Below are 21,952 nucleotides of genomic sequence, written 5' to 3' on the forward strand. Positions count from 1 at the left end.
ATTTCTCCATCCATTTTGAAAGAGAGTTTTGCAGGATACATCAGTCTTGGTTGGAGGTTGTTTGCTTTTAGGACTGGAAATACCTCACTCCAGGCTCTCCTTGACCTGAGGGCTTGTGTTGAAAAGTCTGCTTTGATTCTGGTGGGCTTTCCTTTGCATGTGATTTGTTTCTTTTCTCTTACTGCTTGTAGTAATTTGTTCTGGTGGGTTTCTGGGATCTTGATTATTATATGTGTAGGTGTAGATTTTTTTTGATCGTGGTTAGTTGGTGTCCTATATGCCTCGCTTATCTGTATGTCTAATTCTTCCCCTCTGTTTGGGAAGTTTTCTGTCATTAATGCTTTGAACAGCTTTCTTAAGTCATTTGCATTTTCTCCTGGTACTTCATGGATACCTGTCAGTCTTATGTTATTCTTCTTTGCATCATCTAGGAGTTGTTGGATCGATTTCTCATCCTGTACTGTTTTTAAGAGACCTCTCTTTTCACGGTCATTGTCTGCAATCCTATCTTCTGTATCTGAGATTCTATCTTTGCAATCTTTTATTCTGTTGCATACACTTTCAATGGAGTTTTTAATCTCCTGGATATCCATTTGAATCTGTTTAATGGATTCCATTTCTTTCCTATGTTGGGCGTTCATTGTTTCCATTTCTTTCTTATGCTGGGCCTTCATGGCTTCTATTATGTTCCTGAGTTCATCTACTTCTTTGTCAGTTTCTGTTCTGGAGTCTCATGTCTTTCATTTCGCTCACCATCTCTATGGCTATCTGGGAAATAATTTCTGTTTTGAATTTTTCTATAGCTTGATTGATCAGTGTTTTTACTTCCTGTGCTCTGAGTTCTGAGTGTCTTGGAGGTTCACTATCTGATTTTTCATCCTCTTTTGCCCTACTGTTTACCATTGGTGGACTGGAAGTCTGTTTTTGTGGCTTGATTAAGTGTTTTCTCGTCTTTATTTTTGCTGTTGGGTTGCCCTTGATTCAATCTCTGGGTCATTAAATCTTCCTGGTATTGTTGCGTCACAGTCTTTGATTCTCTAATGACTCATGGACATTCTCATTTTCATAATAGAGGAAACAACTGGTTAAATCAATCCCAATCCTTTATCCCAATCAATACAATCGGGAACACAATGGGATCAATCACCACCCTTTATAGCCAGCCATGCCTCTGCAGAGTGTGTCCAAGGACTGCCACAATCAGCACCCTGCTGGTGCTGGATCAGGAGCAATGGCCTCCTCAGGAAAAGGCATGGCTCCGCAGACCAGTAGATTGGGCCCCAGGTGGCAGAGGGGGATCTCAAGTCCATTGAGCTGCTTTCCTAAAACTCACCCTTTTGGAGGTGGGTCAGGAGAAATGGTGCCCTCAGGAAAAGGCACGGTTCTACTGATCACAGATCTGGCCTGGCCGGTAGAGGGGGATCTTAAGTCTAAACCAGCTGCTTTCCGAAACTCACCCTCTTGGCACTGGGTCAGGAGAAATCGGTTGTTATTTAGAAATCTGCCACACAGTCAGAAAGGGAGGCATACACAACACTGAGCCAAATCATGGTCTATGTGGATGCAACACAGGTCAGGTCATTGGACTCTTGCACAGGTGCCAATAAGAACAAAGAGTTCATCCCCAGGGGGAGGAAACATTGTGGAGTATTTGGAGATACTGGTGATAAACCATAGTATAACTTTCACTGGCATTTTAAAATGTAATATATTAAACATATTTCTTTTAGTATATTGGTCTTCATAATTATGAGGTACAGCTTTTGTTTTAACCTCAGCAGACAGACACCCTTCTGGGTGGCAGTGAGTAGGAGGTTGGGAAGAGGGTAGATGCCATTAAGGTGCTAACTGAGCTAGCCCTGTTCTTTTGCCCTACTTCTCTCTCTATCCCCACTGTCACCTTGATTATGATGTGTTATATAAAGTGGTGTGACCACTTTCAGGATTGCTTAGCAAAGAGATTTAATTCAAAAGACAGATGTGCTAGTTCCTTAATTTACAATAGGGCATGTCCTGATAATCCACCATATGTTGAAAATGCACTAAATTGAAAATGTCTTTGATACACCTAATTTATTGAACATAGCTTAATCTAGTTCACTTTAAACTTGCTGAGAATATTTACATTAGCTTAGATGTGGTCAAAATTCAGTTAAACAATGGCTATTTTATAACAGTATTAATTATTTATGATTTATTGAATTCTGCACTAAAATGGAAAAACGGCATTTTTCTGGCTAGACAAAGTATTACGTGCTTGTAATCCCAGCACTTGGGAGGCTGTGACAGGAGGATCACCAAGAGTTCAAGGCCAACCTGGGCTACATAGTCAGTTGAAGGCCAGTTTGAGCTACATAGCGAGACCTTGTCTCCAAAAAAATTTTTTTTCTGAAGAGCAGCATATATATATACCTTTGCATTATTGTAAGTCAGCCCATTGTAAATTGAGACTTTTCTGAGTTTGAAGGAGACTCCTGGGGGTAGGCTTCTTCCAGTTGATACATTATACAGGCCACTTTGCTTCTCTCCCTGAGTATTTAGAGCAGGTATGTCGGGCTGTCTTTCACTGCCAGAGAAGCCATTGACCAGTCTTGGTTGATGATTTTAACAGGTCTCTAAATGTGCTCTCTGCTCCTTGTAGTTTCTGAAATGATGTATGCAGAAACGGGAAGAGCCTTTAGAAAATAGCAACAGATTTAGTTTTTTAAGAACAGATGTAATAAATACAACTAGACTGAATATTCTATAGTTATACAATGAATTGTATTTCATAAACTTTGATTTTCTGTTTTAAGAAAATAATGAGTAGATAAGGCATAGGTAACATTTACGAGGAGCACTGACTGAAATTTGTCAGAAAAAAGGAGTTAAACTGTAGGTTAAAAAATATGACCATTGTTGTGCTGTTCTATTTGAGTCTTCCTCATCATTGAAACCAACAAATGACTGAAAGTGGAAAGGAGGAAGGGATGGAGGGAGGGGGAAGGAAGGAATTGGAGAAAAGGGAGGAAGTAGGGAAAGAGGAGAGGGGCCCTATTTTAGTGGTATTTTAGGAATGGAAAATGCTGCTATGATAATCAGTCGTGGAGTTTTCTATTGGACCATAGTTACAGTGAAACCTTCATTAATTACCTTCCAGTTTTTATAAGGGTCCTAGCCAAGGTGACTTTATTCTAGAGAATTGGCATTATTAAGACATTTTATTGCTTAGTGATTTTCATCTTCATTTTACAAGAATAATTAAATCTTTTCTTCATGGAGTAATTTAATATGATGTAAATGAAACATCTGGATGCCCAAAGGTGTTTCTTTTTTTTTTTTTAATCTGTTATAGTGCTCAGTGTCCCAGGAGCTTAATTTGGAAAAGTTAATTAAGAACTGTAGTTTCTCTGTGTTAATGACACTTACGATATGATGACTTCAGGAGGACTCCATGCTGTAAGCTGAGCAGCGCTGCTATCTGCCTGTACCCATCGTTGCTGAGTCAGCCTTTTAGATTAGCAGCTCTTGTGTGTGCTCACAATTGTGGTGGTGAATTTAGAGCAGCTGGGTCAGGCTGGGTTCCAGATTTCTGTTAGCACCAGGGTTACAGCCATTCTGAATCTGTATTCTCCCATACTCCCTTCTTATACTGTAGAAACCTAGAGATTGCTGGCCACTTCTGTAATCCTTTGTTATCAGAAACAATCCCTTCTCAAATTATAGCAATCAGCCCAGAGGTGTCAAATGTCTTTCATTTGTTACTAGATTCAGAGTTCTCATTTCCCCATATTCTTAGAAGCGAGCTTCGATTCCAGAGCATAAAGGAGATTGAGATCTGGGTTTTTACTGCTTAATTTTTTTTTTTTTTTGGTATTATCTTTAATGTAGTGTAGATGAAAAAAATTTTTTAATTACATCTTTTATTTCTCATTATATGTATTCTAAATTCTGTATTATTTCTGTCATATAAATCCCTCTAACATTTATAACTTCCATAGATATAGATAATGCATCCTTTATCTCATTTATTCTTGTTTCTATGCATACAAATGAGCACAGATTTCCACTTGTTAAAAGTGATACAACACTTGGTCAGATCGATGTGTTTTTAGTCCTATCTATATCTTCTGATTTCTTTGGGAGTTTTTTTTTTCCTTTTCTTTCTTTCTTTTGGAGTTTTTTCAGTGCTGGAACTCAGGCCTTATATATACGAGGGAAGTACTCTACTATTAAGCTATATGCCTAACCCTTCTTTTGATTTCTTAAAGTTGTGATCAGTGAAAATATTTTGATAATGATGTTTTCTACAAGTTTTTATTGAGAAATACATAATAAATATATTGTCAAAAGGCTGTTTAGTTGCCAATGTTATCAGTTCACATGTATTAAAGTACAAGTTGCAGAAAGCCCTCATTCAAGATGACTTATGTCTGAGCATATGTATTGGTTTGTCTATACTAGAAAACTACCAGTAGGCCAATATTCAGGGTTTATTTGACTTAGCAGCTCATCAGTAACCATTAAGAATTTGGTTTCTGCTGGGCGTGTATAATCCCAGCACTCGGGAGGTGGAGGCAGGAGGATTGCTGTGAGTTCGAGACCAGCCTGGGCTACATAGTGAGTTCCAGGTCAGTCTCAACTACACAGTGAGACCCTGTCTCAAAAAATAAAACAAACAAACAAACAAACAAACAAAACAAAAAAACAAAAAAAAGGAATTTGGTTTCTTTCTTTCTATCCTGTCATCTGCAGTCTCACCTTCCTCCTATGAGGGCAAGGTGGTGGACAACCATTTCCATATCCACTGCTTTCTCAGTCATGTCCAGTGATGTTTACAACCTTCCCTGCATTCAGTGAACTTAATCTAGGTGTATTCTGAGCCTTGATATAGCAACTGTGGCTGGGGTTAGGATTGTACTGATCAGCTCATGCGAGGAGTCAGCTTCTCATCCACAAATAGGGTGGTAGGAGGAGGTACAGAAACTCCAATAATAACTGGGTAACTATCTAGAGAAGGAAATGGATGAAGGATGACAGCCATACCATCTACTGTGCAGTGTCTTTTGAAGTAATCTGGCTTTTGTTAGAAAGGTGGTTGCTTTTTTTTTTTCCTTCATTTTTTTTGTTTCTGTCTTTAGTGGCTGTTCCAACAACCAAACGGACAGGCATCCCAACTCCCCGGGAACTCTCAGTAACTGTCTCAAGAGAGAGATCTGTGCCACGAGGTCCCTCCAACCCAAGGAAATCAGGGTCCAGTCCAACTTCATCCTGCACTCACACCCCTACTAAGCACCTGAGGACCACTTCTGCAAAACTAAAGCAAGAGAATGAAGCGGGAGAGAAGGCTGTGCTTGAATCCCGAGTTCGGGAACTTCTAGCAGAAGCCAAAGCCAAAGATAGTGAAATCAACAGGCTTCGAAGTGAACTAAAGAAATGCAAGGAAAGAAGGGCCCTGAGCACTGAGGGGACTGATGCCGCAGACCCAAGTTCAGATGGAACATCATTTCCACCAGGAAACACAGAACCTTTGATAAGAACCCTTGAAGAGAAGAACAAGACCTTTCAGAATGAGCTTGCTGACCTAGAAGATAACCGGATCTTAAAGGAAAAACTGACTTACCTTGAGCAGTCACCAAATTCAGAAGGGGCAGCAAGTCACACTGGTGACAGCAGCTGCCCAACATCTATAACCCAAGAGTCAAGCTTTGGAAGCCCAACTGGAAATGAACTGTCAAGTGAAATTGATGAGTATAAGAAAAACACATATGGAAATACATTACGGACATCTGGTTCTTCAAGCAGTGATGTCACCAAAGCTTCTTTGTCACCAGATGCCTCAGATTTTGAGCACATCACCACTGACACCCCGTCTCGGACCCTGTCCTCCACAAGCAACCCTTTTAAGAACTCCAAGTGTTCAACCACAGGGAGTTCTCCAAACAATGTAAGTGAGCTGTCCCTTGCTTCCCTTACAGAAAAGATACAGAAGATGGAAGAGAATCACCACAGCACTGCAGAGGAGCTACAGGCCACTCTACAAGAGTTATCAGATCAGCAACAAATGGTGCAGGAACTGACAGCTGAGAATGAGAAGCTGGTGGATGAGAAGACTATTTTAGAATCGTCCTTCCACCAACATCGAGAAAGGGCAGAGCAGCTAAGTCAAGAAAATGAGAAACTGATAAACCTTTTACAAGAGCGAGTGAAGAATGATGAGCCCAGTGCCCAAGAAGGGAAAATCCTTGATTTAGAACAGAGATGCACAGATATTCTTGAGAAAAGCCGCTTTGAAAGAGAGAAACTGCTCAACATTCAGCAGCAGTTGACCTGTAGCTTACGGAAGGTTGAAGAAGAAAACCAAGGAGCTTTGAATATGATCAAGCACCTGAAAGAAGAAAATGAAAAACTGAATGGGTTTCTAGAATTAGAGCGGTGTAACAGTAATGTGATGACCAAAACTTTGGAAGAATGTAGAGTTACCTTGGAAGGCTTGAAGATAGAGAATGGGTCCTTGAAGGCTCATCTGGAAGGTGAGAAGCAAAAAGCCACAGAGACCAGTAGTAACTTGGGGCAGACAACAGAGAACTGTGAACTTCAGGAAATGTTGAAAGTAGCTCGAGCTGAGAAAGATCAGCTGGAACTGTCTTGCACTGAGCTCAGACAGGAATTGCTAAAAGCAAATGGTGAAATTAAACACATTTCAAGCCTGCTAGCTAAGGTAAGAAGCAATATTGTCTTACTGAATTCGTTCATCCTTTTTAATGTTTGTCTCCCTGACCTTTAAATTTGCAGAGTAGAGGAAATCATTTGTTCCGTTTCATTAATAAATCCAACATTGTAGCTCAAAGACCTGTTTAGATTTCAGACAGATTGGCGCTGAGGATTTAAAAGAAAAAAACTCAAATTTCTGTCTATGAGCAATTCAAAGTATACTGGTGGTGTAGTAAATTGTATCAGACAGGATGATACAGGGATAAAAAATATAAGACTGGGGGTGTAGTTCAGTGGCAGAGTGATTGCCTCACACGAGTAGAGGCTCTGGTTTTGGGTCTGATCATCACAAGAAATACTAGAAAATATTAGGATGTTTCTGCCCCATCAATAGTACAAAGGAGGGATTCTGAGTATAATATTGGAGTCAGGAGAGAGGAGTCCTACAGAGATGGCAACTGAGCTTAGCCTTGAACAGGATTGAATGAGCATTGCCCAGGTCTTCAGTATTCTTTTAGCTGCTAATAACAGGCAGCTAAAATCATTCTGTTTTCCCACCAAGAAATAACAAACCACTGTTTTGGTATTTTCTTCTAAATATGTGTTTATGTGTGTATGTTCACACCTAGGGCTGGGGGATAGTTCAGGGGTATATTGCTGGCATGGTATGCACAAGGCCCTGGGTTCAATCCCTACAAAAAATTAAGTTTATATCCATTCTGGTATATGTTAGCAATTTTTCAGTGCATTTATTTTCTGAGCATATTCACCCATCAAATACTTACAAATCTTCTTTTAAAAGCCAGGTAGTATTTTATTATAGCATTATTTTATATTCCTTTAGTCCCCTGTTGTTGAACATATGTGTATTACTGGATGTCTGTGTTCTTTCAGGTATTTCAGTATTATAAATTTATTTTTAATATCCGATTATTTCTTTAGGAAAAATTCCTAGACATTGACTTAGTGAGTCAAAGAGCATAAACATTTAAAGACTTTCAACACATTCAGCCAGATTGCCCTACATAAATATGCCAGTTTGTTCCCACCAGCAGTACATGAGAGCGCTTGTTTTCCTGAGCCCTTGCCAACATTTGGTTAAGTTATGTCATTCAATTCTGTTAATCATTTCCTTTATTTTTTTTAATTTTTAGTTTAGAAAGACTTCCAAGCTCAAGATCAAATAAATGATCAGTTCTTTCATTGTTAATAACCTTTTGATTGGTCTGGAATTTCATTATGTGATGCAGGATTGATAGTGATTGAATGATACTCTGCTCACTTCACCGAGAGGTCCTAGGAAGATACAAAGAGTTGGCTTCCTCTTATCTTCTCCCAACTCTGGTTGTATGAGTTGCAGGTCTACTAGAAAGGGAGATTAAAAGCATCTTTCCACCTCATTTCAAGGGTTGTTACTGTCTCGAGAAGCAACTTGTTCCATATGCCCCATAAGAAGACTTTTCTTTATTGCTTCATCTAAAGATTTGTCACTGTGCACACTGATTCTGTAGTCTGATTCTGGTAGCCTTATTGTGTTAGGAGTTGTCATCATTGTGTATGTTCTAAATTCACAGATTTTTTTTTTTTTAAGGTATAGAAGCAATTTCATTAGATGTCACTAGCCAGGAACTCATTTGCATTATAGGTAGATAAAGGAAGCTTTGCATTGTTACCTAATAAAGTAATATTCTGCTATCATGACTCCTTTGCAAAATGTCTAGTCTCCCAGGTGCATCTTCTTGAAGTCCTCTGTCAATTTCTCATCTATCTTTTTGGTATTTTGATTGGCATTACAGTAAATATATGTGTCAATGAGAAATATTTTAGCACCTTTAAAAAAGTATTTTTCTCTGATAAAATTATATATTCATTACATAAGATTTAGAAAATACAGAAAAGTATAAAAAAGAAAATAGAAGTTACCTTTAATCTTACCACCTGGAGAAAAAAACTGCCCACAATTTGCTATATACCCTTTCACATTTTTCTTTCATTTTTATACATGGTTAAGTATGCATGCAAACCTGTATTGACAGGATTACAATATTTAATCTTTCTGTCTAGAAGAACAGAGTATATCTGGCCACATTCCATGAATGCAGTGAACCGTTAGATTAGTTTATAAATTCTACTCTTTATTTCTAATTATTTCTCTTTCATTAATTCTTTTGCCCCTCTTTTTTTACATTTTTTTGGTTTTCTTCCTAATTTCTTGAGTAAAATTCTTTAACTTGCTCCTTTCTTGGTTGATAATGAAAACATTTATAGATGGATTTGTCCTTTCTTTTCTTTTAACTTTAGCAAAATAAAGACAATAATATGTAGAGTTTTCCAATATAAACTTAATCTCATTTGGAGGAAGAGAAAGTATTTGTGTACTTCATATAGTACAAAGCATAACATGCATATTTAAAATAAAGCTGTTATAGACATTATGAAATAAAACAGTTACTCACATATTACCTCTTATTTCTTCCCAAGCAGAATTATCGAATACAGTGGGATGAAAAGACTCTAGCCAGTGATTAGGTAAGAGTCTGAGATAAAAGATGTGACTGATAGTGCCACATATTTCTCTTATAAATATTTAGACTTCAGGTCTACGTTTGCACTGTCTCATGTGCACAGAGACAATGAAAAGCAATGACTTTGTAAACTTCTAATGATCTTGCCCTTTTATATTAACCAGACCTCCTAATGGACAATCTCAGTCAGTTTCTTGTTGCTTTAACAAACACCTGAGGTTGGACCTTCACACTGAGTTCTACTACCAGTCATTTTTAATTTTTTAAGTTTTGCTATAAAGTCTCACTGCATTACCCAGGTTAGACTCAAACATGTAATCCTGCCTCATCCTTTGGAGTGCTAGAATTACAAGTGTGCACCATTATTTATGCCCGGCTTGTTTTAATTTTTTATTTTTTGGTACTGGGAATTGAACTCAGGGCCTCGTACTTGCCACGCAGGCGCCGGACCACTGAGCTACATCCTTGGCCCTGTTTTTAAACACATGATGAAGATTGGGGATTTTTCCACATCGACTGAAGTAACAGTTTTAGGTCAACATTTTTTTTTTTGTCCTTTAACTTGTTACTGAGGTCAATTATAAGAACAGAGTTTCCAAGGCCATCCAGTGTTAATTCACCTTGGCTTTCCTGGGGTATCGTGATTCTTCAGTTATTGTTTCACTTAACATTTTGCTCAGCACCTTCACGTGTAACTGCTTTAAGTAGTTGTCAGCATGACTTTTCATCACAGAGCAAAAACTGCTTGATGATTTGCATTTTTCTCCCTTGAGCATCCCACTCATTCTAATTCTTGGCAGAGGCAAATATTATGATAAAATAACATATTAATGTACTGTATTTGCAAAGTAGCAAAACAATGCCAACCCATCCAATGATCTAATAGTTACATAGATTTAGCATATCTCTGTACTTTCCTAGTTCAGGTAAGTTACTTAAGGACTTAGAAGAGCCTTTTAAAAGCTTTAAAGTGGATCTCTTTCTTAAAGAATAAAGGGTAAGAATTTTACAGTAATTGCAAGACTGTTTTGTAGTTGTTTTTTTTTTTTCTTCCTTTTATTTCTTTGTCTTTATCAGTTTGCCAATATCTCCATTCTTTTTGACTTTTCTATTGGATACTGTATGGTTTTTTTTTTCTTCAGTGTTAGAGATTGAACCCAGGGCCTCACACATGCTAGGCAAGTGCTGTACCACTGAGCTACACCCACAAGCCCCACTCCATGTATTTTGCTGGCAGTTTATAAAGCGCATTTTTTGCATAGCTTTGAGTATTTCTCCAAGATAGCAAAGCCACAGCCTCCTATGAGCCATAAAGGTACCCAGATGTATGCCCTAGCCAGCAAGCAGCATTGAGTTGCTTAGGATTCTTATTTTTCCAGACTGTAGCAACCCAGCTTTAAGTTTTTTGGGGAGTGGGTGGGGTGATGTTGCTCAGACTGGCTTCAAACTCCTAAAAGCGATTTTCCTTCTCAGCCTCTGAAGAACTGGGGTTACAGGTGCAGACTCACTGAAGTCAGCCTTAATTTTTTTCACTTTTACCTTTTCATTTGTTTGGGATTTTATTTCAAATTAGAGTATCTTGACTGAGATTGAGATCTAGTTTTAAAAGAAAAATATTGACTTTTTACCCCCATGAGGCTGAAGTTTATATAATTGGTATCCTTTGAAACTTAATTCTTTCTATAGAAACTCATGGAGGAAGTAAGATTATAAATTATAACTCAATATTTAGGGGAGAACCAGTAAAGGTGAAATGATTGGCCTGTAACCAATATTGGTGCTGAGGACAAACTGATAAGAGCAGCCACTGGCTAAGATGGCAGAAGGACAGTTTGAGAGAAGGATGAGGCAAGTAGATCATCCTATGACCATGACTTGAGAATAGGATGCCTCTAAGGACCTACGAGAATTTAAAACTTGGTTTAAATAGTCCAGTGGACTGCGAGTATACCTAGGTGATACAGAAAAGAAACAGAATACCCTACTACCTATGATATAAGCCAGGTAACAGTGCTCACTCTGCTCTCATGTTCTCAGGTCAGAAAGTAGGCAGGCAGTCCTTAGCAGTGATCCAAGGGATCTAGAAGCCCATGGCTATGGAATGGCAGCTCCGTGATTCTCAGCCCTCCTGCCAAGGGTCCGGGATAGCTCAACATCTCAAGCACCTCGGCCCCCCATGTTGGTGGCCTAAGGCAAAGCCTTTATCCTTAGACCTCTTAGTCCATTGGGGAGAATCTTTTTCCCCCAGAAGCCTCCCCAGCTGCTGTCCCTTTATGTCTATTGGTCACATGCCTACTTCCATATCTAAGGTCGATCAGTTCTCCAACTGCCTCGAAAGGAGGACAGCCAGGGCTAAAGAAAAAAGACGATAGAGACTTGCATAATGTCGAAGTATATGTGGGGCTGGGAAGTCAGTGCCACAGGGTGGGCAAAGACCAGGACTTTCCATACTAGCCATCATTTATTGGTAAACACAGTAATTGGAGGTAGTATCAGGTGACTTGGGGGTGGTGATCCTATGTTGATGCAAATCTCATGCTGATGAGGGCAGAAAGGAGAGCATTCCCCTGATAGTAGGTGGGATGAGTTCAGCTGATAAGGAATTTGTCCCTCCCCAGATGAAACCGTTCTCTTTTTGTATTACTACTGGTTCTCAGAGAACCAGGATGTCTTCAGCTGATGTAATCTTGCCTTTGAGCACCACAGCATCATGGACCATTAGGAGGCAAAACGGAGTTATGTTTCTGCATGCTATAGCTGGCTCATGGGCAAGGCAACATTGGGCCTTGGACAGTATAGCCATGCTTTAATGATTTTCCCCCCAAAATTTATGTAGAAATGCTCTTGATACTCTCATCCTACCTCTCTTGAAATCACAAGATCACAGCCTCATTCTTGAACAAAATTTGAATTTTGATTGGAAGAAAGAAAGGCAGTAGTGACTTTTGGGAGAGCTATGGGAATTGTTTGCCAGCCACCCAGCAGGACTATTGCCTTCATTCTCCACAGAACACTCATGGTGATCTACTAATCATGTAACTCCTTCAGCCATTTCCCATTACATCATACACTTCGTTGATGCCCAGAGCCAAGGAGTTTGTCATCTTCTTGCACCTCTTGCCTCAGCCCCTCCACCTTTCTCCTTGCCCAGGCCTAGCCAGGCCAAATCCTTGCCAACCTCGGATTGTGTTTTTGTTTTTGTTTTAAGTCTCTATTTCCTCTTGCCCAGTCCCTCATAATAGCTCTCAGTCTCAGCTGCTGTGATACTTCTTTAGAAAAGTACTCAGCTCTCTTGGGTCACTGTCTTTAAGACTCTCCTAGCTTCTCTCAGCAAGTTACGTAAGTGTCCTAGATCAACCAGCACCTTGAGAGGTGCTCAGAAGTGTTGGCAGATCTACTGATGGAGTTGAAGGGAATCTAGTGATGGACTGGTACTGCATGAGAGTTAAGTTTACCTAGCCAAAGATGTGGAAATTTCAGTCATCTTCAACTCAAACATTATTTGCCTTACTCTGGCTATAAAACATCAACTTTCTCTGGTGGAGCAGAGTTCTGGGAAGAGAGCAGGTCGGGAACTTCTGTGAACAGAGACTCTTCTCCAGGTTTTCCAAAGTAAGGAGAAGGCAAGTTGAGGTGGCAGCTTAGGGAGAAGCCTTCAGGGAAATTTAGCACAGTCCCCAGCCTCCCTAGCTGTGTGCATCAGAAGTTGAAGCTCAAGGAGATAAACTACACAGCGAGAATGTTTGTGTACCCCTTTTCACATGAGGTATCACAGTCAGATGGCCCAGAACACTTGACAGTAACGTGTGGCCAGGTTCCCTCCATCAGTTGTGTGCTCTAAAAACTGTGAAAGGGGTGGAAGTTGACGGTGAGTTTTTGGTGGAGATGATTGTATAAATTTGAGGAAAAATGCTCTTGTGGGGGAATGCCAGATCCATAAGTATTTCTAGTCTGTCTCTATGCTTAAATGTGGCTCCTCTAGAGGGGACTCTCCCATGTGACATTGGCTGTCCTCTCTTCTAAGGTGGACCCATTTTTCTCATTAGACTTGTTAATACCTAATCTCACCTTCCTTGAACATGACTTCAGGACCTATACAGGGCACTGCTGCTGCCCATGACCCTCCCAGCACATAGCCCTGCTTCTGAAGTTCACTTGTTAAGTTTCCAAGGGCAACTATCTTCATGTTTGAGTTGTCTGTCAGGTTTTGTTTTTTTGTTTTTTTCCATAGCAGAAATGTAAAGAAACTAGCTTATCTTACCCTTCTTTAGTAGAGTAGAAAAGGGGGAAAAAAGCAAAGCATGGTGACACATGCCTGTAATCCCAGAATTTGGAAGGCTGAGACAGGATCGCTGTGAGTTTGAGTCTAGCCTGGACTACACACTGAGTTCACGACCAGCCTGAATTCCATAGTGAGACTCTGTCTCATCCCCACCACCAAAATGGTGGGGAGATGAAAGCAGGAGGAAGAGAGATTCAGATTTAGATCATAATGTCCATATGGCTATAAGCAGTGTTTATTCACAGCAGGACCAAGAATAAAGCAGAAATTTTGCCATTTTCAGGCTAAATATTAAAACAATAAAAACAACACACTCTTATTCATGGCAGTTATTCAAGCTGTCATTCCAAGTTTGTTAGTCTTACACTATATGATAATGTTATATAATTACTGAAAAATGGCTATTTCTTCCATATATTAGGCATTCAGTAAATCCTTGTCAATGCAACAATTAGAAGAGAGACTGTAATTATATCAGTATGTTAAAAACAAAGTTTATCATGTTTTAATAATAACAGTTAATATTTTAGTGCTGTATACATGCTGGGCACTCTTGGGGAGCCCTTAGATTATTTAATCATCATAGCTGTATGCTGTAGTTACTGTCATTTTTTTGAGTTAAGCAAACAGGCAGAGAATAATTATTAGACTAATTAATTAATGGATGAAGCCAGGGTTCAAAGCTGGATCTGACCTCAGTGTTCTTCTTGATCCCTGGTTTATACTGCTTCCTGTTTACCTGAAAGCAAAGAAGATACAAGAAAATATTCAGAGTAGATCTAAAGACTTTGTTGCACTGTGGTCTTAAGGTCAGTGCTCTGTGGTTTGAAGCAAGCAAAACCTTAGCTAACCAGAAGAATTTTACTAAATTATAATATGGTGGAGAAATTTACAGGGAAAATTTGAATCATCAAGAAGTTGTTAACCTGAATCTTGAAGGGATTAGGGTTAGCAGTGTGAGGGAGTGAGGATGAGAATATCACAGAAGAAAACAGTCCTAAGGCCAGAACACATGTTCCCTGGTGGAAGTCCTGTGTGTAGTTTGTCACTACCCAAGTGTGTAGGGAATCCCTAGAAGTAGATAGGAGAATGTGCCAGCCCAGAAGTTTGAATTTCATCCTCAAGTCAGTAGGAGCCTTGGTAGGATTTAAAAATAACATTGCTATGGCCGGGCGTGGTGGTACACACCTGTAATCTTAGCATTTGGGAGGCTGAGACAGGAGTATCACTGTGAGTTGAGACCAGCCTGGGCTACATAGTGAGTTCCAGGTCAGTGTCAACTACATAGTGAGACCCTATCTCAAAAACAAAAAAAAACATTGCCATGCATGATGGCGCATGCCTGTAACCCCACCACTTGGGAGGCTGAGACAGGAGGATCACTGTGAGTTGAGACCAGCCTGGGCTACATAGTGAGTTCCAGGTCAGTGTCAACTACATAGTGAGACCCTATCTCAAAAACAAAAAAAAACATTGCCATGCATGATGGCGCATGCCTGTAACCCCACCACTTGGGAGGCTGAGACAGGAGGATTGCTTTAAGTTCAAGGCCAGCCTGGGCTACATACTGAGTTCAAGGTCAACCTGAGCTACATAGCAAGACCCTGTCTCAAAACAAAAAACAAAGTGCACAAAGCAGTGGCTTTTAGTATATTCACATGGTTGAGCAACCATTACTACAGTGAATTTTACATCATTTTTATCACCCCTAGAAAGAAACCTTATACCTATTAGCAGTGAACTCCCAATGTTACTTTCTTTCCAAGTCTGGCAACCTCAGATGTATTTTGTGGTTATATAGATTTGCCTCTTCTGGCTGTTTCATGGAATCATGTACTACATGGCCTTTTGTAGTCATGTATATTACATGGCTTCTCTTAGCAGGGTTCTTTTAAGATTTTTCCATGCTTTGGTATGTGTCAACACTTTGTTCTTTTCAGTGGCCAATATTCCGTTGTATGGATATGCCGCAGCTTATCAAAGCAGTTGATGAATATTGGATTGTGTCTACTTTTGGGCTATTATGAATGATATTGCTATGAATATTTGTGAATAAGCTTTTGTGTGAATCTGTTTTTATTTCTCTTGGGTATATGGCAAGAGTGGAATTTCTGGTGATGTGGTAGTTCTATATTTAACTTGTGGAGAAACAGCCAAACTGTTTTTCAAAGTGGCCATACTCTTTTACATTCTCATCAGCAGTGTGTGAGAGTTCCAGTTTCTCCACATACTCATCACAGTTACTGCCTTTTTGATACAGCCATCCCAGTGGATATGAAGTGGCATCTCCTTGTGGCTTGACTGGCACTTCCAAGTGATGTCAGTGGCATCTTCCATTAATAATGGAGGAGGGAAGGAGGGGCTGAAAGGGTGGGGACAAGGGGAATAAATGAGAACCAAGATCTGGCATGTAAAGGTACAAGATCCCAGTAATGAATGTAACTGTACTGTCTACCTAGAATGTACCAATAAATTAAATTTTTTAAAAAACCAATGGTATTGAGCATTTTTCTTACGCTTACTTGCCATTTGTATATCTTCAGAGAAATATCTTTTAAATCTTTTGCCCATTTTAAAAATTGTCAGTTACCTTTTTATTGAGTTGTAAGAATTATTTATATATTTTGGATACAAATTCCTTACCAGAGATATGATTTGTAGATTTTTTTTTTTTGAGACAAGGTCTCACTATGTAGTTCAGGCTGACCTTGAACTCTCAGCAGTCCTGCCTTAACCTACTGAGTGCTGGGATTACAGGCACATGCCACCACACCAGCTTCTTTCTCGCATTCTGACTTATCTTTTCACTGTCCTATAGTGCCTTTGTGGGACATTTTTTTTCAATTGTAATTTTATGAAGTTCAGTTCATTGTTATTGTTTGTGCTTCTGGTCTGAGTAATTTCAAACGAGGGAGTTGCAAAATCACATTTATGATTGAAAAAAGATTACTTTGGCCAGAGTTAGGTAAAAAAGAATGAAGGACTGAATAGGAAGGAGGACAAGGGTTAGAAAGACATTTAGATATTAAGCAGTTACGAGTTAGGCTCCATTGTTTTGGTTGCTGATGTGATGTTGGGATTTGTGGGAAAGAGACATTTTATTTAGTCCACAGATCCTCAGTTTTTGTTGCTACATATGTGGTTGTGCTGTTCCCTCAGAGGGAATGTAGGACCTGGAACAGTTTGAGAAGTGTTGGCTATTGGAGCTAGGAAGAATGTAGAGACCTTCTCATCAAAGCTGCTTTCAGCACCCTGCCTGGAGAGATCCTTGAGGCCCCTTGGCTTCTCAGGCCAGGAAGAACTTTAGTTGTGTGTACAGCTTCTCTTTGCTTTTCCATTCCTTTTAGGATCAGTAAATATGTCTAACCAGGAGATATTCCCAGTAATTCAATGAACTTTTCTGAGGTTTGTAAAGAATCTCAACTGTTTGGAGGAGGAAGCACTATTGGAATGTGTGTGTCTCTGTGTGGGGGGATCCTTGATGTCTTTCACCATTCTCTGTCCTGGAAGATGATTTATTAATTACTTTAATACTGAAGATAATTTTATTAGATGGAAAATATAATCAACAAACTCAGACAGAAGCCAAGTAAAATGATATACATGGGCTAAGAATGCAGCTGAGTTATAGAGTGCCTGCCTAGCATGTGCAAGATCCTGGGTTCAATTCTGAGCACTGCAAAAATAAAGTAAAATAAAAACAAATGAAAGCATTGTTACACAAGAGGCAATGATGGAGAGTTTACTTCACAAGTCAGCTATCTTCCTGTTGGCAGTATCACTTCCCTGCTTCTGCTGGTTTCTAGCCCAAGTATCTATATGACTGTAATGCTTTTGGAATTTACTCAGAATTTATTATAATGACCTCGCTATGTCTGCCAAAATCTCGGTTATTTTTTTTTCCCCAGTACTGAGGATTGAACCCAGGACATTTGCACTGAGCTACATCCCTACCATTTTATTTTTTTGTTTTTTGAGGCAGGGTCTTGCTTTGTAGTATAGGCTGGCCTGAACTCATTATGTAGCCCAGGATGGCCTAGAGCTCATAGTGATCCTCCTGCCTCTGCCTTCTGAGTGCTAGAATTACAGATGTGCACCACCACACCTTTCTTTTATTTTGTATTTTGATAGGTTCTCACTAAATTGCTAAGTTGCCCAGGGTGGGCTCAAACTTGTGATCCTTCTACCTCAGCCTTCTAGAGTCCAGGGATCCCAGACATGTGCCACCACGCCTGACTTGAAGCTAGTTTGTGTAGGACGAGGCCTTGCTCTTAGCTGACCTCTTACTTGATTTCTTTTGTACCCTTGCTTATTATACCCAACTGAGAAAGCTATGTAGGTACACCATATAAAGGTCTTTATTCACCGTAGTCAAATTATCTCCTAAGAAAACCACTGTCTCCAGTATTTACACTTGAGAAGAGAATCTAGATGTGTGTGGCACAAGTGTTCTCTAATACCAGCAGTGGTGGAGTACATGCAGAGACTCCCCAGGATTGAAGCATACCCTCTTTCCCTGTGCTGATGGGGAGTAGTAGTCAGTGACTCTACCCAGTTGGGGTCCCCCTCCAGGACTTTACTGAGGAGAGCTGCCTTCCCCAGGGTGGCCACATCTCATGGCTCATTGGGCAAATAAAGGCCAGGCCTTGCTTCCATCTAGGGCAGAACTAAAGGGCATCCTAGGTGTTGAGCTGGGTTAGCTCAGGTCTTTGTGTGACATTGTATCTTACAGCTTCTCCTGCAGGATCCTGCTTAGTTGGCTGTCCCACATGGCATCTCCTGAGAGCACAATTTTTTTCTTTTGCCTGAAAGCACTTCTCAATCAACTTCCTGCATCCACATCTCTATCTCCATCATCGTATCTATTCCACAGATTCAGGATCTGACATGCTGAGGTGGAGGTAGTGACAGTAGCTAAAATTCTAGCCCCATCTGATCCGAGTGTGCTCCCAGGATTCCTGCCCTGAGGGCTTGGAGCTGCCTCTGCTGCCATCTGCCTTTGACGATTGTTAATGAATCAGAAATGTCTTTCTCTCTTCCCTGCAGGAAATCCTGATGTTCCTGGGAAATTCCTTTGAGTCTATTTGTAATACAGTCCCACCAGCCCCTTTTGGAAGAAGTTGATTTTCAAAGATGAAAAATGCTTAGAATACATGAAAATGATTTTTCTGTACAAAAAAAAATCAAAGTCACATTGCTGGGTGTTTAATAGTATAATTTGTAATCATAAGTTTGCATTACTGGTCAGCAAAAAGTCCAGTGACACAAAAAGGCAGCCTCAGATTATTAAGAATAGACCTGGAATTATACCCTGACAGTTTGACACAGGTCTGCACCCCTAGCCATTTTAATATACTTCAGCAGCTTTCAACATTTTTTGACCACAACCTGCAGTGATATGTTTTCTTACAATCCTGAACCACACATTTCTATAATTACAGTGCAAGTTTCACAAGCAGTCCTCACCCTTAATGCAGACCATATACCCTATGTTAGTTCTCATGTTGATTCCCTTTGGGTTTTTCTATTCTTACTAACTCCTTCCCTCCATCCTAGCTTCCCAAGTGAAATTGTTTGTTCATTCACTCATCAAAACTCGTTAAGAACCTCCTTTGTGTCACATTGTGCAGGCTCAGGGGATCCAGTGGTGAATAAAGCAGACAAGGTCCATGTTCCCATAGAGTTCACAACCAGAAAGCTTTGTATATGAGATGCAATTGGAAAAAATTTTTCAATTGCATATGAAGTAAAAGAGATAAAAAGTTCAGAAAATCTTTTCGCTAACAAGATTATATTATTTGATAAATATACAGCTATTTAGTAACCTTAATTAAAAGGCTATAGAAAAGCAGCAGTGATGCTGATTGCATCATTGACACTAATGAAATAATTAATATATTCAGACAGAGAGATACTAATAGGCAACAGTGAAAGCAGTGACCTAGTGTGAGGTATGGATAAATCTCAAAAACACTTAAAAGTTATAAGAGCACAGTAAGCGTTGCATAGTACAGGGCAAAAACATATTAATCTTATATTGCAGTATAGTATAGTATTCTGCAAACCATAATGTATCATTTGTGCAAAAGTTCTAAAATATCCAGGACAGTACTATGTATTATCATAGGCATATACATGTATAGTAAAAATGAAAACCCTTCAGCGAATGACTACACACCAATTTTAGGATGCTACTTATTACTCTGAGATAGGAAAAGTTGAGGCATTAACAAATCTTTTTTGTTTTGTTTTGTTGAGACAGGGTCTCACTGTGTAGTTGAAGCTGACCTGGAACTCACTTTGTAGCCCAGGCTGGTTTTGAACTCACAGTGATCCTCCTGCCTCAGCTTCCCAAGTGCTAGGATTACAGGTGTGCGCCACCACTCCCAGCTCATTAACAAATCTTATTAAAGTAGAAATATTTAGCACATATGGAAGATTTAATTATTTTTAAGTCTGGGTGCAAAGTTATCTCATTTTGAGTGTTTTTCTGTGTTAATTATTAAAATATGTAAAACTGAAAATTGAACAGGGGAAACAACTATTCTGTGCTACTTCTGTGTTTCTGGTGCATGCACATTTCTGTGTTCTGTGATCTCCATTACACTTGTGTTTCATTCATCCAAAGAAACACGGCAACCTGGAGTGTCCTGGGACTGAGATTCGGCAGTTTACCGATGTCAGTTTTTAGGAGTGTTGTTCGTGTCTCACAAGCAGAGGGCACTACTCCACAGGGGATGAGAGGTGCTGGCAAGCAGCACTCCTGCCAGTGCAGCCCCAATGCCTCCTGTGAAAGCACTTTTCTATCCAGGGTGGGAAAGAAGGGCATTTAATTACTTGCAGCTTTCTTTCTACTTATGTAAGGGGCACAGAAGGCAGCTGTTTAGACTCAGATGTTGTGATTCTTTGAACACCTTTAGGTTTGGCTGTTTCTCAAGCCACAGGACTTCTCGAGAATGTGTGGAATAGCATATGCCTGGAGCATCCTTTGCCTTTGCATCAAGGAGCCTGGCTGCTGATTTGTGGGGAACTTTTTCATTGTTAAACTAACTGTGAAATATTCCTTTTCTTCCAGATGGAAAAAGATTATTCTTACCTGAAGGAAATCTGTGATCATCAAGCAGAACAGCTGAGCAAAACCAGCCTAAAACTGCAAGAGAAAGCATCAGAGAGTGATGCAGAGATTAAAGACATGAAAGAAACCATATTTGAATTGGAAGATCAGGTGGAACAACACCGAGCTGTCAAGTTACACAACAATCAGCTCATTAGTGAGCTAGAGAGTAAGTGAAGGCATACCTGCATGAAACATGTGACAGGTGTGAGTAGAAGCTAAAGGAACCAATGGAAGTGAGCAACTGCCAAATGGTTGTTCCAAGGATGTGTGTCGGTTGGGGTTTAGGAGGAGCTTTTCTTTTGAGTGTGCTGTAATCTACCAGGAAGAGTGGCTGTTATGAAACAATTGTTACTCTCTTAAATTACTCTGGAAAACTGGATGATAGAAAAGAAAATTAATGACCATGAGTCAGCACCATGGGGCCACTGTGAAAAAAACAGATATATTCCAGATGTATTAGGTATGTCTCATGTGACAGCTACACTGCTGCCCCTGTCTCTAAACAACCAGATCTACTTGAAGCTCAAGTGTGACTGTATGAGAGTTCATAGGACTTTCCCTAAGAATAGTCATAGGGTATGAGCAGGTTATTCAGAACAGTTGTTTACTGTGGTCGTCAAGTTTGGACAATGTAGTCGTCAAGTTTGGACAATGTAGTCTTTTGGGTCTGATGGTGGATAGAATGAACAATGTGCCCCCTTGATCTAAAAGGAGAAAAACATTTTTAGCAAACATCCCATCGATGGTGGGGTAATCAGGTAACTTACAGATGTTGGCCACTTTGTTACTGAAAAAATATTATTAGAACTTATTTATGAACTTAGCTTACTTTGAAAAGAGAAAGACATTTTTAAAAGACATTAAACATTGCCTCCTTTGTTCAAATGTCTTATCAAATGATCACATCTAATATATTTTGCTTCTGTAACAAAAGAACTCATACATATAGCTTTTAATACTAGCCATTACTAAAAATAGTTTAGTTACCTGAGAAGTTTCCTAACATATACAGTCAATACTCATTATTCACAGATCTGTATTCATATATTCGCTTACTAAAATTTATTTATATCACCCAACCAGTACTATAGAAGTTTTCATGGTTATTTCTGAACATGCAGAAAGGTAAAAAGTTTGAGTCATCCAGCATTTATATTCTTAACTGGGATCAAACTGAGAGACCTCTGCCTTCTTGTGTCAGTTGTGATACTGTGTACAAGTGTCCTTTTCACAGTCCACTTACTGTCATGTTTTCAGGGCTTTTCTGCTAGCTTTTGGTGATTGTGCTGCTTGAAATGGCCCCTGAGTGCAATACTAAAGTACTGTCTTCTGTCC

At 39.6% G+C, this 21,952-nt stretch overlaps 1 protein-coding gene across 3 annotated transcripts in view; it reads left to right on the forward strand.

Moving 5' to 3' along the window:
- The window catches only part of Specc1 (sperm antigen with calponin homology and coiled-coil domains 1), a 130,716-nt gene that overhangs the window by 15,325 nt on the left and 93,439 nt on the right, over positions 1-21,952 (forward strand). For all 3 annotated transcript variants that reach the window (XM_033762755.1, XM_033762756.1, XM_033762757.1), the window contains exons 2-3: positions 5,121-6,700; positions 20,576-20,783. In XM_033762755.1, the coding sequence (XP_033618646.1) occupies positions 5,121-6,700; positions 20,576-20,783 (1,788 nt within the window). The remainder of the gene's footprint in view (positions 1-5,120; positions 6,701-20,575; positions 20,784-21,952) is intronic.

Source organism: Fukomys damarensis, unplaced genomic scaffold (assembly GCF_012274545.1).
Source record: "Fukomys damarensis isolate Sample0158 unplaced genomic scaffold, DMR_v1.0_HiC HiC_scaffold_13, whole genome shotgun sequence".
Classification (NCBI taxonomy): domain Eukaryota; kingdom Metazoa; phylum Chordata; class Mammalia; order Rodentia; family Bathyergidae; genus Fukomys; species Fukomys damarensis.